The sequence below is a fragment of the Otolemur garnettii genome, unplaced genomic scaffold (genome assembly GCF_000181295.1).
Source record: "Otolemur garnettii isolate 467f Iridium unplaced genomic scaffold, OtoGar3 scaffold00042, whole genome shotgun sequence".
Classification (NCBI taxonomy): domain Eukaryota; kingdom Metazoa; phylum Chordata; class Mammalia; order Primates; family Galagidae; genus Otolemur; species Otolemur garnettii.
Window position 1 is genome coordinate 9733168 of NW_003852437.1, and position 18387 is coordinate 9751554.

The 18387-nt window shown below is 42.7% G+C and overlaps 1 protein-coding gene across 1 annotated transcript in view; it reads right to left on the minus strand.

The window, feature by feature from the left end:
• Positions 1 to 273: 273 nt before the first annotated feature.
• The window catches only part of ARFGEF3 (ARFGEF family member 3), a 157536-nt gene continuing 139422 nt past the window's right edge, over positions 274 to 18387 (minus strand). The window contains exons 27-34 of the mRNA XM_003790289.3: positions 18044 to 18172; positions 16517 to 16693; positions 14757 to 14871; positions 13622 to 13724; positions 13297 to 13428; positions 11029 to 11150; positions 3789 to 5019; positions 274 to 1489 (exon numbers count right to left, since the gene is read on the minus strand). Of these exons, the coding sequence (XP_003790337.2) occupies positions 1298 to 1489; positions 3789 to 5019; positions 11029 to 11150; positions 13297 to 13428; positions 13622 to 13724; positions 14757 to 14871; positions 16517 to 16693; positions 18044 to 18172 (2201 nt within the window). The 3' untranslated portion in view covers positions 274 to 1297. The remainder of the gene's footprint in view (positions 1490 to 3788; positions 5020 to 11028; positions 11151 to 13296; positions 13429 to 13621; positions 13725 to 14756; positions 14872 to 16516; positions 16694 to 18043; positions 18173 to 18387) is intronic.

Sequence of the window (18387 nt, forward strand, 5' to 3'; positions counted from 1 at the left end):
TCTAGTAATACTTAGGAAAAGAAATAATCCACTTAAAATATTGGTCTGAGTAAAGAGACGTGAAACATAGGGTAAATTTACCTGTTAGGAGAAATATTTGAAGTAGAAAAAATTAATTTTTTAACTTTAGTGTCCCCTTCCCCGTGAGTTTTTTTGTCTGACACTACAGCTTGAATAACTGACACCACAATTTCATGTGATTGCTCTATCATAGTTGAAGATTTAAAATTATTTCATCATTATCCCTCCCTACCCCACACTCCTTGCTCCCTTCCCTGAGAAGTCTGCTCTCTGGATGCATGGAGGACTCTGAGTTCCCTTACTCCAAGGTGTTGATATAAAATGAGTTGCATTTTAATGTTTTGGTCTTAAAAACCAAATGTTGTACCTTATGTTCAGATAGTTGTGGGGCATAGAAATGTCTGTGCAACAAAGGACTAAGGCACCATTTTTTCTTTCCTTTCCTTGTTTGCCTTGGGGACAGAAGCAAAGACCAATGAGACTCCCAGAGTAGCCAGCCAGTCTTCTGTCTCTGACAGTATATGTATCAGCTACTGTCATGGCACTCTGTGTCAAAGGCTGCCAAGCCACGGACTTAAAACCCTGGTAGGAAAGAATTTTCTTCCTTCAGAAATGGGGAAATAAAGGCACGACAGTACCTTACAAGGGGAAGTTGATGAATACCTGAAAATCTTAACAATTTGGGAATAATTTTGAAATGTTTCGGATTATTTTCTAACAGAAGGCATTTCTTTCTTGATCACAACACCCAAGAACATATTTTTGTGGTTGTTTTCTTCCCAGCCAAACCTATGATCATCAGATCAATCTTCCTCCAATTAATACTATCTAGTACTAGAAATCTGAGTGTTCCGGTATCAGCTTGACTCACCAGCAGATACTGCCTTAGGAATTGCATTTATTTGTCAAATGATGGAGCAAATGGATCAATGGAGTGTTTTTAAAGGAGTGGCCCTTGAAAATGACCCATTTGGGGACAATACCATAAGCAAAAGCACTGGAAAATAAACTTCAAGATCTGGGACAGTATCAAGAAATGTCAACTCTTCTATAATAATGTGCAAAATCAAAGTACCATTTCTGTCATCTAGATACAACCTTAGTACCCAGAATGGCCCCGATGCTGATTATTTAGAGAGTGGCTGGAGAGGCTTTTTACTTTAGGAAACACTAGGTTAAGTGGGGCTGGTGATGGGGAAAATGCTATTAGCTGGATTGGCAGGCTGACTCTAACCATCCCTAATATAAATTTTCTTCGGAGCAGAACATGAGCCAGCTACACAATGATGTCATAGACTCGGCCGACTCTGCCCAGCCACTCTCTCACAGCCTGGCGGACCCTGATGTCTGTCACGTGACAGGTCAGCTGGCTGATGCATGGGAACACTGCTGGCTGCAGGGCGGTGAAGGTCTGGTCTGGGAGGATCTGAATCTGATTGAGCACTGTTAGCACCATGTTGGTCCACGCCTAAAAGAAATGATTTAAGAGAAAATTAGTGGCTTTCCCCCATTGTTTCATTTGAACACTTTTGTAAATGGGCTCTCAGTGTAATCAATTAATTTTCACTAATGGAAATTAGTGAAGAGCCTCAAGCTATCCTCCTGGGTAGAGTGCCGTGGCAGCACAGCTCACAGCAACCTCCAACTCCTGGGCTCAACTCCTGCCTCAGCCTCCCGAGTAGCTGGGACCACAGGCGCTTGCCACAACACCTGGCTATTTTTTGGTTGCAGCCATCATTGTTGTTTTGGTGGGCCCGGGCTGGATTCGAACCTGCCACCTTAGGTGTATGTGGCTGGTGCCTTAGCCACTTGAGCCACAGGTGCCAAGCCTCAGAAACTATATTTCTAATATAACATTAGAAATGCCTTATTTTCTGCTTTCACAAACTACTCAAATTTTACATATTACTCAGATTTTAAAAACATTCTCTTGCCTTCTCATAATGAGATTTTTCTCCCATGGACCATATATGATACTGTTAATCAGCTGTCTTTATAATGCCCGGATAACTCAGACTAGGTCTGCCTTAATTTAGGATAACTTTTAAAATCATTAGTAAATTCCCACGATATGAAAAAGCAATTAAGATAATATGCAATTGGGCAGCGCCTGTAGTTCAGTGGGTAGGGTGCCAGCCACATACACCCAGGCTGGCAGGTTCGAACCCGGCCTGGGCCAGCTAAGGCAACAATGATAACTGCAACAACAACAACAAAAACAGCTTGGCGTTGTGGAGGGTGCCTATAGTCCCAGCTACTTGGGAGGCTGAGGCAAGAGAATCGCTTAAGCTCAAGAATTTGAGGTTTCTGCGAGCTGTGATACCACAACACTCTATTGAGGGTGACACAGTGAGACCCTGTTTCAAAAAAAAAAAAAAAGATAATATGCAATTAAGGTAATATAATTTGCCAAGAATGTTGTCTGCTGAAGTATAATCATACATCTCAGTTTGACTGGGGTAGTCTAAGGTGATTTTTGCAAATTCTGAATTTTAATTATATTCAATATCCTTCAGAGGAAAATAAGGCATCTTGCAAAATTCATAGAAATTCCAAATTTATGTTCATTCTAAGAATACATGCTTGTGACAGGAATCTACAATTTAAACATTCAGATTATTTTTAAAAGGCTTTCTTTATATCTCTATTTTTCTCCTTTCTTTCTCTGAACTGGCCCGAATAGTATCAACACTGTTTTCTTCTCAAACTCTTATATACCACAGGATTATAAATAATAAGTATATGAAGGAGCAGACACACTCAAAGCCCCTTGAAAAATGAGAGTTTTTATGTGCTCAGGATGGGTTAGAAAAAAATGAGACAAAAGCAATTCATTGGCATAAACACAAAATAACATTCACTTTGCCTTTTTCCTTTAAACCTTGTGCTTCGTTGCTACGGAACTTCTTCTGGGCCATTTTCCAATAGCAAAGTAGGTCTGTACATTTTATAAACTTGAGCTCCACCTTATTTAGGATGAGGTGGGTTCTTAATTCTCACTAATACAGAGGGTGCCAAGAAGTATATATATATACACAATTGAAGAAAGGAAAAACCTGTATTAAATTGTCATACTCTATAGGCTGGTGTGGTGGTTCCCACCTGTAATCTTAGCTCTCTGGGAGGCCAAGGCAGGTGGATTGCTTGAGCTCAAGAGTTAGAGACCAGTCTGAGCCCGAGGAAGACCCCAACTCTACTAAAAATAGAAAAACTAGCCAGATACTGTGGTGGGTACCTGTAGTTCCAGCTACTTGGGAGGCTGAGGCAAGAGGATCGCTTGAGACCAAGGGGTTGCTGTGAGCTATGACGCCATGGCACTCTACCAAGGGCAACAAAGTGAGATTCTGTCTCAAAAATAAATAGTCATACTCAAGTCACAGGTGACTAGTGCAATTATTATTTTTTGACTTGTACAATTATAAGAGATACTCAAAGGGACTTGTATTCATCTTTTGTTGTCTGTATATGTTATTACAATTTAAACACAATTTTTTCCTTTCTTAAAATATATATGCATTTTTGGGGCACCCTGTGTATATGTCACAATGAAGGAAAATGGTTCCTAAAATTGAGAGTAAAATTTCAGTTTCCTACTGGCATACGGATATAGGCCGATCTACATCTCAGGCACAGGCAGCTCTCTGACTGCGGGGAGGTAAGGTGGTCCACATGCCCTGCTGGTCCTACCAAATCTTAGACCTTGCCCATGGCCGCTGCGCGGGTCACGTCCGGCGGAACCCAGCCTTCGCGGGCCACTGGGCACCTACCTGGATCTGTGCTTCGGCATCTCTCACCGAGACGCTCAGGGAGCTCCCGGTGGAGCCCGAGCGGGGCCTCTTGTCCTGCCGCAGCAGCTCGGGGCCGGCGCTGAAGGAATGTCGCATCTGCCCTTGGTCCACCAAGTGCTGCGGCCGCTGGAGCAGCGGGGAGTCCGGGCCCCTGGGGCCCAGCGGCTCTCCCTTCTTCTCCGCCTTGACCTCTTTGGGGAAGGCGGGCAGGTTGTGCTGCTGCTTCCTCTTCTTGTACTCGGTCATCAGCTTGGAGATGGTCTTGTCGGCCGCCATGGTGTAGATTTTGTTCCCCGCGTTCTCCCACCACTCCTTCTTGCGGCCGCCGGGGTCCTTCTTCTCCACCTTGGGGCTGGGCGGCGGCAGCAGCAGCAGCGTGTCCCCGCTGCCCACCCTCAGGCTCAGGGACTCGCCTGGGTGCTCCCGGGACTGACTTCGGTCGTCCTCGGACGGCGTGTCTTTCCCGGAGAAGCCGCCGGTGGACGGCGTGGACGACTCGGACTGGAAGGAGGGCAGGATGAAGAAGGGGTCGCTCTTGAAGAGGGGCGGCTCCTCCACGCAGTGCTCCAGGTCCAGGTGCATCTGGATGTAGTTGTTGCACAGCTCCATGCACAGCTTGTGCAGCCGCTTCACCAGCCACACCCAGTCGGCGTTGCTGACCGGCTGCACGCTCAGCGAGGGCATCCGCGCGCGCCACTGCCGCTTCTCCTTGCCCCGCGGCGGGCTGACCTGGGCTGTCTCCTCAAAAATGTCTTCGTCTTCGGAAGAACACTGCTGGGAGGAGTCTGTGCTTCTCTCGTCGTCCTCAAAAAGGACCTTCTTCACCTGCTCCGCCGTGATGGTTTCTTGATTGGTGAGAACGGCGCACACCAGCGCGTGGAAATAGATGTTGAAGCTCATGGCCGACTGGCGGTAGAGGTTGGCGGCGCCCCCAATGCCGGACACCTTCTTCAGCAGGCACTTGAGTCCGGGGCTGGTGTCAAATTCTCTGGCCGTCCGGTACGAGTCCAGCAGCAGGTCAAAAATGACGGCCAGGTTCTGCATGGATATGTAGCGCAGGAAGCCGGCCAGCTTGGCCTCCGGCCCCGGGACGGTCTTCTCCTCTCCAGGAGATGGGCCTTTGACAAACTCTTCTAACAGGATGTCATACAGATTCTGGAGTAGCACTTGATGAGACAGCAAGCTCACCACGATCTCCCTGAAAGAAACGCTTCAAATGAAAAGAAACAGGTTAATGAAGGGGTCTGTGTTACTTCTATCGATATCTCAAGGCCACGCGGACCTTACCCATTTCAGAATGACACACGTGAAATTAACAAACTCAACTCATTCAAAGGCCTTCCTTAGAAAGGGGGCAAACTTGGGGGGGGGGGTTACGTCTTAACATTTTAATACTAACTAGTGGATGGAGGAATCTGGACATGTGTGGAAAAAATACATCACAGCTGAAGGGGGCTGGAGGGTCTTTCTTTCCTTGAGGTCAGTAAAGTGGGTCCTGCACCTTCGCTTTGACTGTGACCCATCATGTCAGGTCAGGTGACCCCCACCTGCAGCTTCATGTTGGTGCTCAAAAAGTTTCAAGTGCTGGAGCGTTTCGGATTTCAAAGTTTTGGAGCGGAGATGCTCAACCTATTCTACGTTTCCAAACATTTTAATTCCCCAAAGTGGTTTTTGAGGTTTGTGGTTTCATTTTCCTCTTCATTGCTCTTAAAATTTTAGAAAAGTAGCCAAATAATTCTCCAAACTGGATAATTATGAGATTATGACAACTCATATTGATTTCAAAGCTACAACTATTAATCAGTTTCTGTTGTATTCTTGAATTTAAAAGTTATTTTTAATTTTTACTTAATTTGATTTTTTATTTTGGCAGGTTTTTGGCTGGAACTGGGTTTGAACCCACCACTTCCAGTATGTGGGGCCAGAACCCTATTCCTTTGAGCCACAGGCACCACCGTAAAAGTTATTTATTTATTTATTTATTTTTTTGAGACAGAGCCTCAAGCTGTCCCCCTGGGTAGAGTGCCATGGCCATTTCAGCTCACAGCAACCTCCAACTCTTGGGCTCAAGCGAGTCTCCTGCCTCCGCCTCCCAAGTAGCTGGGACCACAGGTGCCCGCCACAACGCCCGGCTATTTTTTGGTTGCAGCCGTTGTTGTTTGGTGGGCCCGGGCTGGATTCGAACCCACCACCTTGGGTGTACGTGGCTGGCGCCTTAGCCACTTGAGCCACAGGTGCCAAGCCAAGTTATTTTCATAAATTAGCAAGAAAAGTGCTCTTTAGCAGAAAAGAATTAAAATCTTAAATAAATCTAGGTGCTGTCTATGCCCTCTGTGCAGGTGTCCCTGGAGGAAAACACTTGTACTTTCAAGGAAGAAGAAATGAGTAACCAGGACTGTCATTCAGAAACAATAGACCTTTTAAATAAATCACTTTAATGTTTTTGTGGTAAAATGTATATACAAAGTTACTATTCTAACCATTTTCCTGTGCATAATTCAGCAGCATTAAGTATATTTACAATATTGTATAACCAGTACCTCCACTATTTCTAGAACCTTTCCATCATCCCTAACAGGAACTCTGTACGCATTCAGCAATAACTCTCCATTCCCTCTACTCTCAGCTCTTCCTTAAGTCATTTTTGGAAAGTGATTTAAGATATGGAAACCTGAACATGTTCTCGTCTCAAGAAGAGGGCTCTAAAAGCTACCAGTTTGGTGTGGTGTCTCCTGTCTACACTTCCCTTCCAACCAAGAAGGGAAATCCTTCACCGATCATACAAGTCTGTCCTCATGATCCTCTGTTACAAGTGAAAAGGGCAGTATGTTATTCATCTTTTTGTCCCTGGTAGCTGGGAAAATATCTGGTGAGAGCAGCCCTGAGTGAGTCTTCAAAACAAGCAAAATAACAAAAGTCCTGGGTGAAAGCTGCTGAACAGATCATTGCCCGGAGGAGAAGCTCTCCTGAACTGGTTCTGATGCTTCCACGCCACGCCTCTAAGATTCAGATTCCGGAAGCAGAGAGCTTCATCAACCTCCTGAAGGTATAAAGCCCTTGGCCCACAAGGATATTTTCTATTGTCTCCCCTGAGAACCAGAAAAGCCTTTTCCAGCACATGCCTAAGGAGAGAGCTAATGGGAAGCCACTTTTGGATTTTGAAATATCTTTATCAATCAAAATCATCTTTTGATGTTTTAAGATATAAAATTGCTAACCGTGCATGTATAAAAGGACAGAACATGCCCTTTACTTTAGGTTTGATCTAAATGATGTGAGAAACAGGGGAGGGGGAAACTTTCAGAAAGATGTGGAAAAAGTGAAATAACCTTACAGGTATGTCATTCTTAATCATCTATACTGACAGACAAGAAAGATCTTAGAGTCAACGAAATAACTTTCCAATTCGTTGGACTCAAGGGTTTCAACCTTCTTCTCAGCACACCTTTAAGAAGGGAACTGCAATCTTCCTGCTTTTGGAAGCCAGCCTCCTGATTGGATAATTGAGAGTTTAATTGCATAATAAGTGTTGACTTAAAACATGCTAATGTCAGTATCAGAGATAAACAGGTTCATAGTTTAAAATACATCTTACAGCTTTAATTAAGATTACGTGGATTGAGTAAAGCTTCGGGCTACCAATGTCAAAGCTATTAAAACAAACACACCCCAGATGTCTCTTTATTTGAATGCTCTGATCTGGTTTCAGCTGGGTCTTTTTCCCCATGGTGATTTTAACAGCATGTACCTGGCCAGTGTATAATATGCTTTCCTTAGGTTTGTTAAGGATCTTCCACTGTATCCTATGCTAAATTAAGAATTGCCTCTGCTAATAAGAGTTAAATCTGAGAATGTAAAATATAGAATTTGGGCTCAGCGCCTGTGGCCCAAGTGGCTTAGGCGCCAGTCATATACACCTAAGGTGGCGGGTTCTAATCCAGCCCAGGTGCCAAAACAACAATGACAGCTGCAACCAAAAAATTGGTGGGCACCTGTGGTCCCAGCTACTTGGGAGGCTGAGGCAGGAGACTCGCTTGAGCCCAGGAGTTGCAAGTTGCTGTGAGCTGTGATCCCACAGCACTCTACCCAGTGGAACAGGTTAAAGCTCTGTTTCAAAAAAAAAAAAAAAAAATATATATATATATATATACACACACATAATTTGGCTGAGAACTTTTTTTTAAATTTCAGAATGTTATAAGGATATAAAAATTTTGGTTACATGCATTACCTTTGTACAGTTTGAATCAAGATTATAATTGTGTTCATCCATTAGATAGTGTGAATTATACCCATTAGGTGTAAATTTACCAAACTCTTAAAGGATGTTTGGGAACGAATGTCTTTGGCTCAGTGGAATTGGCTAGACAATTTAATATGCTTTTCCTGTTTTACTTGACTATAGTGAGTGGGTAATTGCCTATTAAAAGGGATAAGTAAATTTATGAGCCATTTTGATATATTTTTAAATCCTAACCTTTCAAGACAATAGCATAATAGGAACATTAGTTCTATTTTTCCTCTGTTTTATTTGTAATTTGAATTCAGCCTATTTTCATTCCTTTTTCCATACTTTTACTTCAAAAAAACTCCAGTGAGAATAATTTGCTGAATGGGAATGAAAAATATAAAAAAAGGAAAAAAAGGTAAGAAAAGAACTGAAATTCTGAAGTAGGTCAATCTTTTAAGATGTGAAAGGATTACACAATCTTTGGTATATAAAATAGATTAAACTAGTGACTGGCAGTTGAGGGAGGCAGGGGCGAGATTTGGGAGGATATGTTTACATGGGATACTGGGAATATTCTATTTCTGAAGCTCGGTGGCAGGGTCACATTTATTTTAGTTTTTATCCATGCTTTATAACTATGAACATTCCACATATTCTTTTGTATGAACCAACACTTGACTAAAAAAATTACTATCTAGGAATTTCACCCACATGGTTGAATTACCCAAATTGCTATGCCAACTAGCTAACTTTGGACACATCTCCCAGAGCTCATAAAGTGATAGCAACTGTCTTAGCTCGGTGGCTGTAACAAAATGCCATAGACTGGGTGAGTTTTAAATAATAGAAAGTGATTTTTCACAGTTGGAAGCTGGAAGTCTGAGGTCAAGGTGCCATCAGTATGGTCCTGTCCTGATAAGGGCCAGTCCTCTTCCACTACCTTTTCATTGTATCCTCACATGGCAGAAAGAGGGCTGTCTCATGTCTTTTCTCTTAAGGGCACTAATCCTGTTCATGAGGGCTTCATCCTCATAACCCAATTTCCTCCCAAACATTCTACCTCCTAATACCATTGTATTTTGGGTGACAATTAAAACATATGAAGTTGAAAGGACACAAATATTCAGTCCATTGCCCCAACTCTCACCCTAAAATGGAAATGGGAAAGAGCAGAGGTCTTATATTCAGGACACCCAGTTCTGAGTCTGTCTCTACCACTTTGCAGTTGTGTGTCCTTAAATAAGCCATCTAGTCTCTCTAAATGTGTTGTCATGGGTAAAATAGGACTACAAACATCTCCCCACTGGACTTCACCTACAGTGCTCAAATACTTACCACTGTTAGTGTGTCAGAAGTTTAAAAATGGGAAATGTTGGGTGGTGCCTGTGGCTCAGTGAGTAGGGTGCCAGCCCCATAGACTGAGGGTGGCGGGTTCAAACCTGGCCCCGGCCAAACTGCAACAAAAAAAATAGCTGGGCATTGTGGCACACCTGTACTCCCAACTACTCCGGAGGCTGAGGCAAGAGAATTGCCTAAGCCCAAGAGCTGGAGGTTGCTGTGAGCTGCAATGCCACAGCACTCTACTAAGGGTGACAAAGTGAGACTCTGTTTCTAAAAAAATGAGAAATGTCAGTCCTTGCCCTCAACTTCAACTCCAGGAATGAGATATATATATATATATTTCTTTTTTTTTTTTTTTTTTTTTTTTCTTGCAGGATAATAGTTTTTTTTTTTTTTTTTTTTGAGACAGAGCCTCAAGCTGTCCCCCTGGGTGGAGTGCTGTGACATCACAGCTCACAGCAACCTGCAACTCCTGGGCTCAAGAGAGTCTCCTGCCTCTGCCTCCCAAGTAGCTGGGACCACAGGTGCCAGCCACAACGCCAGGCTATTTTTTGGTTGCAGCCGTCATTGCTGTTTTTGGCAGGCCTGGGCTGGATTTGAACCCATCACCTTAGGTGTACATGGCTGGTGCCTTAGCCACTTGAGCCACAGGCGCCGAGCCAAGGATGATAGTTTTTAAAAAGGGCATGTTTCAGCTTGGCGCCCATAGCTTAGTGAGCAGGGTGCCAGCCATATACACTGGGGCTAGTGGGTTCGAGCCTGGCCCAGGACAGCTAAACAACAATAACAACTGCAATGACAACAACAAAAAAAACATAGCTGGGCATCATGGCAGGTGCCTGTAGTCCCAGCTACTTGGGAGGCTGAGGCAAGAGAATTGCTTAAGCCCACGAGTTTGAGGTTGCTGTGAGCTGTGATGCCACAACACTCTATTGAGGGTGACATAGTAAGACCCTGTTTCAAAAATAAATAAATAAATAAATAAATAGGGCAAGTTTCTTGTGGCAGGGCATAGGCCTTTTTGTGTCCCAACTGCTCTATTGTTCATGGAGAAGTTGTGTATTTCTCACTGAAACAATCTGAATGATGCCTCTGTTTACACTTAAAAAAAAAAAAAAGTTATACTGCGTATGATGTTATAGGCTGGGTGTGTCTTCTATAAACTCATATGTTGAAGCTCTAAGTACTGGGGTACCGTATTTGGAGAAAGGGTTGTTAAAGAGATAATTAAGCCAAAACAAGGTCATTGAGGTAAGTCCTAATCCAATATGAGTGATGTCTTTATAAAAAGAACCACCATGTGAGGACACAGAAAGAAGACAGCCGTCTACGTGCTACGGCGAGAGACCTCAGAGGGAATCCTGCCAACACCTCGATCTCGGACATCTAGACCCCAGAACTGTGAGCAATTAATTTCTATCCTTTAAGTTACCCAGTCTATGATACTCTGTCATGGAAGCCCAAGCAAAGTAATAACATATGAAGTGTGGAGAATTTGGTTAAAAGGCTAACAGCCTTTATGAAAACCTTTGCCAAATGAAAAAATACTGTTTTCAGCATTCTTGGCGAAATTGTGGATGACAATAAGCAAGACCTAGGAATAGATCAACTTTGCTATTTTTAAGTGCCTTACATTTTGAAACTCACCTTTTCTTGGTATGTCCGTTTGGTTTCTCATCAGGAGGCAGCTCAATAATGAGCTGACAGGACTGTGCATGATCGAAGTTGTTCGGAGTCTTTGGGGAGCACTGAGTGTCCAACATGAACACCTGCACGGGTGTACAAAGGCTCAGGTCAGATCTCCACCTCCCTCAACTTGGCTCCAGCAGGGACAGCTGGATGGCCTGGGGCGAGCTGTCTATTCTCTCTACTCATTTCTCGGGCCATAAAATTGAGATGATAATGGTTTTCTACCTGGCATGTTTATTGTGAGAATTAAGTGAATTGTTTTAGGTGTATTATGTAGGCCAAGCATTAGAAGGGAAGAATAAATACTTAATGAATGTTAACTACTGACACTAATCATGCTATTTGTTCTACTATGCAACATTCATTACACTCCATATAGCCAGAACAGACATTAAATATTAATTAAGAATATATAAAGAGGGGCTATGTTTGTAAAAGGTCATCTCTGATTTTGAGTCTGTCTGGTATCCTATTACATCCCACATAGGAATAAGAAATTAATTAGGACTTCTGTCAGGAATACTGATGTGGCCATGTGACTTTCCCAGCCAATGGCAGGGAAAGAAAGTTATTTTCCCTGGTTACTAAGAAAACGGTAACCCTTTATTAAATCTCTGATCCACATGATTTCACTTTACATGACTTGAAACCCCTCCATGACTTTACTTTGGAAAGATAAGAATATTTTTAAAGATACGCTTTAGTTCCCAATCTTCTAAAAATTGTCAGATTATTGAATACAGAGTTATTTTAAGAGTGAATATAGGAGAAAGCTTTCAGACTGAGGAAGACAGACAGAAATATTCAGAAGCTAAATATCACTGAACAGTTCTCTACTGTTCTTCTCCATTAACGATCTATTTCAGAAGAGGAATTCCACTGACATTTTCACACTCTCACTGTACAGTTAGACACGGTTGAAAAGACTACTTTATCTTGCTGGGTGTAACAGCTTCTTATTTAGAGAAGCTGTCCCTTTGGAGGGCCACCCTCTGAGCTCCTCTGCCAAGCCACCCTCTAGCTGTAGCAGTCACAACTGCCATGCTGTTGCCAGTGGGTCTTGATTACAACCTTAGAGCAAGCAGCTCTTTCGTTTTAACTTCTGCAGACTGTTTCAGAAGAATGTGCTCCCTCCCTTCAGAACCAGCAGAAGCATCATGTCCTGGAGGTTGTGAGGCTTCAGTCAAAAGATGATGTGAGAGACTGGCAGTAAAAAGTTCTTGACCGTGAGGGAATGAACCCCTGCGGATGCCAGGCCTGCCCAGGAAACGTCTCATCTGACAGTGTGAAAGGGACTGAGCTCCTTACGTGTGTCCTTAGGGGATTAGATTATCAATGTGCTAAAAGAAAAATTTATTAACCATTCAGGCAGATCTTGTAGAGAAAAGGAGCCTTTTGAGTATAACCTCCAATGCATATTATTTCTTCAAAATTCATGCGAATCTGACAGTTTACACATGTCTGTAAAACCTGTTTAATATTGTAAACATGTACACATACACGCAGAATACTTTCTGGATATCAAGAGAGACGTAGCCATAGACGGTTCAACAGGTCTGTTGCTATGACATGATGGAGTGTTTAGCCAGTCGATGATTGTTGGGAATTTTGTCCCTTTTTGCTTTTTCACTACTATGAGTAGCATTGTTATGAATATACGTGAATGGAGGGATAGCACTGAGTTATACTGGGTTTCTTACAGGCAGACTGCCAGGCTAACACCATGAGGTCTTTAGGGACTCACGTACTAATAATCTCTATGCTTTGCTCTAGGAATACCAAGGTCAACCTACAGAATACGTTCTCTGCTCCTCAGGTGTTCCCACCAACTTTTAAATGTTAAATTCTGTGTTTGGGATGGGAGACAGAAGAAACCAGTCACATAACTTGGCCGTCATCAGGCACTCATTGCCTAGCAGTAACAATAATATTTAAGCGAATATTTAGAAGTAGTTGAAGGAAGTTATGGGTATAGGACAGTGGCAAGGCTGCAGAAAGGACTCTATGTGATCTCAGCACTAAAGATGCAACAAGTAAGAGATGGTGGGAAAAGAGAACAGTGTGGATTGAGTTCAAGTCATCCCGGGTAAAAAATGGTTCCCAAGATTCCTATGTCCCTAGGGGAATGCAAGACAGGTTGGTGATATAAGACCTTTGGGAAGGACTCCCAACACATATTTCTTTGGAGTTTCTAGAATCCCTGAGACCCCAAGCCCCAGCCCTTACCTGCTGGGCCATGGCTCGGATGCGCCAGTACTCAGCCTCAGCACTGGGGGAGGAGGAGGGGGCGGCCACCCGCACCTGGCAGCCTTCCCCGCTGAAGCTCTCCGCACCACTGTGGAAGCAGCCCAGCAGGTCCTAGGGAGAAAGAGCAGGTGCTCCTGGATGCCCTGCTTCCTGGCACCAGGCCCGGTCTGGGATCTGACATCGTTACTGCCCCGAAACTTCTCTGCTCTGAGGAGACAGGCCGAGCCCAGCTGCCCAGGCTGACAAGGCATCGGGGAGCTCAGGGAGCTTGAAAACGCTCAGCTCTCTGCTCCCAGGGATTTACCTTCACGGGCTTGAGTGTGGCGGAGAATGCGTCCTGCAGGGCGCAGCAGGCAAGCCTCCACATTTCCTCTGTGAACACAGGGCCCGCTGTCACCAGGACGTACCTGCCCAGAGAAACAAGAAAGAGCTCTGGAATCCAGACACTTTGTCGCTGTAAAATTCAGGGCCTTACAGAGTCATGCTTAGATTTATTCTGTAGTTCCCTGTAAGTCTCCCATCTGTTATCACTTCACCTTTCACCCATGTGATATTCCATTGTCGACATACTACTTCCCAACACATTTTACTAAAAAATATAAAAGAAAAATCAATGGATTCCCACTGTAAATAGGCCAATGATTAGACTTAGACTTGTATGCAAGACTTCATGTCTTCGGTACTGATGATGGAGGTCACTATGAACGTTTTGAGACAGACTGTATTATGGTCCATTATTTCACTTCCAGGAAACACGGTCAACAGCATCCTTTCAGATTCACCTGTGCAAGTTTCAGCTTGCTGGGCTTATTGATACTGCTGGGAGGGCTTCATTTGTTTCTGTCTGCAAGGATTTTACGGTTCTTGATTTTTATGTATCTCAGAAACTTTTGTAAAGATGGACACATTCCACTCTAGCCACATTTTCCACCACTGCTCCACAAATAATGAACAAACAAAACAAAATCCCAAACCCTTTTATTGTCACTTGTAATTCTTATCTCCACGCATATGTTCATCTTGTTCTCCTGCTTGGAAAGTCCCCACCCATCAAGTGCCCACCTAAGAGGGTCTGGCCCAGTGACACTGCTGTGACGAAGCTCTTGCAGGCAGCTTCCTGTCTGTCCGGCATTTATCACTTTCTCTTCACTATTACCATTTTTCACATGACCGTCTCTCTGTTGCATCATTTTAAATAAGCTCCTTGCAGGTAAGGACTTAGTTTACATCACTTTCTCTGAGCCAGAGTACTCTGTGTAATGCCTTACACAATAAAGATTTGCTGCCTGAGCACTGTAAGAAAGAATTAAGGCACGTAGTCATTTTTAATTAAAAAGAGCTATCTAAAAAAGTGGATTGGGACTCAAAGATAATTTACTTTCCCTGGGTTTTGTAATCAAAGTTCACCTTGGTGGAGAATCAGGAAACATTTTTCTCACCTAATACAGGAGCAGCCCACTCTGGAGATGGTTTCCGTAGGCTTGGCCACACACGCTACCAGTAACTCAAAAAGGTCCTTCAGCATGGCGTTGATCATGCTCTCATACCTGATGTCTGCAGGAAAAGGAAATAATCAAGGAGGGCGGGGCCTGTGGCTCAAGGAGTAGGGCGCTGGCAGGTTTGAGCCCGGGCCCGGCCAAAACTGCAACAATAAATAAATAAATATCAAGGTCCTACTACAAGATTTCAAAAAGAAAGAAAGAATCAAGGTATGGCTCAACTTTAGTGTATGGGGGGGACTGAAATGGCCATCTGTAGCAAAAGAAGAAAGTCCAAGTGATGAACAGATACTCACAATTTTCTAAGAAAGAAAAATAGGATCATGAGAAAAATGGCCATAACAAAAAAAATATAGTAAAACTTTTTTTAAAAAATTGTAACTTTTTTACAGTTGTAACAATTTTAACTTGTTTCATTCATTACTAGATAAATCAAGATGAAATACATGACTCACTTTTTTGTGTTGACAAACATTTTTTTAAGATCAATTGTATAATGGATAGAACATATAATTAAGCACAGCCTAAATACTAGCTGGTAAAAATTAAAAAACAATTTTAAATGCATAAGGTAAAACCTATTTTCCTTACTAATAATACCAGAGTAACTTGAATCGAATGCTCTTGGAAAACAAAAATTCTCTAGTCCTACCGCTTGCTGAACCTTGTCATCCTGGCTTCAGTGGGTACCATAGCTCCAGACTAAAGGAATGAACATTAAAAAAAAATCACATTCTATTTGCTTAATTCAAGGAATAAATCTATGTGTTTTTTGACAAGGTCCTTGTAATCCCACGGAAGCGGTTTTCACAGTAGGATCCCCTAGGGTTCTACACTGGGTAAAGCAAAGCCCTGGTCAAGAATATGGACCCCTACAAATGCTGTCATCTGTTACCACCTACGTGTGGAAAACCTACTTGTTTTCTTTCTTAATTAGTGTTCTTTCTGTGTAGGGCAAATTGTCCTTGCTAAACAGTAGAGACATCGTTGGTTAACTTTGCTTCGTGACTCTTCCTTGGGGGTCAACGTCCTCCTTAGTTTCTCTCTTCTCCAGCAAGGACCCTGGCCCCCTCTGCCTTCCATGTGCCTTTCTTCTATTTACAAGCTCTGTGGAGAGCAGTACTGTTTCTTCTGTGTCCAGACTTTAGATCTTCACACAGATGGCCCCCTGCTATCACAGCTGACTCATTCCCCCTACCTCTAGCTCCTCTCCCACTGACGTCATCATATAGGCCACCCTACATAGTCACATCTTTTTTCAAAATGCCACAGATATTAAGAAACTTCTCTTTATCCTGAGCCTGCTTGGCTACTTTTTGTTCATAATCACATCATTTTCTAAAACTCTACCCCTTCCTTTTAGCCTCCCCAGCTGAAACAGGACACCAAGATATATTTGAATTTGTTTCCCTTCTCTTAACACACAGATATCTTCGATCTCTTATTACGTATTTTATCTTCAACCACACATGCATTGTGAATATTTGGTTTGATGATTTTGTACAGAATACATGGGGACCTGTTTTCTCTTTGATAATCTACTTTGAAGGCTGTCACTGACCATGTAATTCTGTTTTAATTATTTCCAGGACAAAAATCGTGTATCAGTATTTGCATTAGGTATTTACTAGGTCCTTTTAGGCAACAATGCTGCCTACTAAAGAAATAGCCAAAATGAACGGCTCTGGCACTGTAGATACCTGAGTGCAGAAAGCTCTGGATGTGCTCGACCACCAGCTCACAGGACAGACCGATGGCATGCTTGAAATTAGCAGAGGCCACGTCCCAGTAGGAATGGTCTTTATGACTGCGACGGAGCCAAACGGACATCACAGGAAGGAGAAGGTGAACAACGGCGTAGATACCGAACCCTGGTCCTGATAAAGAAAAGAGTCAGAGTTGAAACTGTAACATAATCACGGGAGAGCACCTGCCGTCGCCGGGCACTGCCCATCTCTTCTGAAGATCTCTCGTTCTCTGAGAAAGTGCAAGGAAAAGAATTTACCATCAACTGAGGACTACACCGTCTTTAGTGGAATTTTTTTACAGTTATTCCTATCATTAAGTATTTTTTACAAATATTCATTTTAATACCTGTAGAATATTTAAAATTTTTATCATAATTTGCTTAACTGCTTTCTATTTTGGGTGTTCATCTTTTTTTTTTGTATTGAAGATAATTTGGCAACTATCTTATGTATGCATTTTTGCTGGTATTGCAGTTAATTGCTTGAGATGCTCCTAGGTGTAGAAGTATTGGATTAACTGCTTTTCACACTCACTTAGTGGCAATCAATGTGAAAGCAGAAAATGGTGCTGCCCAGTGAAACAGACTTAGAAACTGTGGCATGTAATTAATTCTGTAAAATACCTGCTTATTATCTGATGGAAAGTTTTTTAACTTTTTAACATACGGGAGTAGCTAAGGTATAGTGTTTTTAAAAAATTCCAACACAAACTTTGGTGCAGATTTTGAAAAGAGTATCAGTTATCTTCATTTTAACTTCTTTTTACTATAGAATTAATTAGTGGTTTCATTTAGGGTTCTGATTCTGTTAGTAAAAAACTTAAATTTCTATCAAATGCTTCTTTGATCTTAGAGAAATTGGGATGAATGAATGTGTATGCTAAACTTGATTAATTCATAACAAGAAAGTTTCTACGGGTCATTCTTTTCTTACACTGTCAGGGGGCTGTACCAGGTGAGCCCTAAATAGCTGTTTCCAAATCTAATCACTTGCAGCCTTTACACAGCCAAGGCATTGCTCTCTTGGTACCGCATTAACCATGCAAAAGGTTTGTTTATGTCAGTGGTAGACCTGGTGAGCCCAGCCTACGGCCCTGGGGCCAAGAGCATGTGACTGAGATCCTACCACAAAGGAAGGGTGTGATCATGGAACAAGACACAGCTAACTGGCTCCTGGGAACACCAATAGCACAGCCTTGGCCCAGTTAACATGAGCTCCTGCACCTCCAACTAACTGGCCACCATATTTGTAAATGGACTTCTGGGAAGAAATGTCAACACCCCATTGGACATACCTTAAATATTATTTCATCATAGCCATCCAACAAATATTTATTTAGCATCTTTTACATGTGAAGCTTTGTGCTAAGTCTAGGAAACAATGAAAACAGGTAGACACCTACAGAAATGCCTTCCTGAAAGAAGCTGTATGTTTTAAAATGTTCCCTCCTCCCCCCAAAACATACATAGAACTATTTACCAGGTGTTTTGGTAACGTCTCTCAACAGCTCAAAAAGTAAATCTAAGGTTGGTGGTTGGTGCTGCCGTGGACAATTAGACACAGCTGCTGTTAGCTGCTCCAGAAGGATGATCCAGACGTCTATCAGACCTGGAGACCAAAAAGCAAATCTCTGTATAATCCATTTAGCTATAGGGTAGAATCATCACTAGATCCAATTAAGCATTGTATGTGCACGCCACGTCTGTACAGACGTGAGACGTCACCCTGTATGTTGGCCTTTAGTGTCCGTAGACTTGAACAGATTATGCTTTCCATGTTCTGACAAAGCCCGAGGAAAATAAACTGATCACATTTGTTCTCCT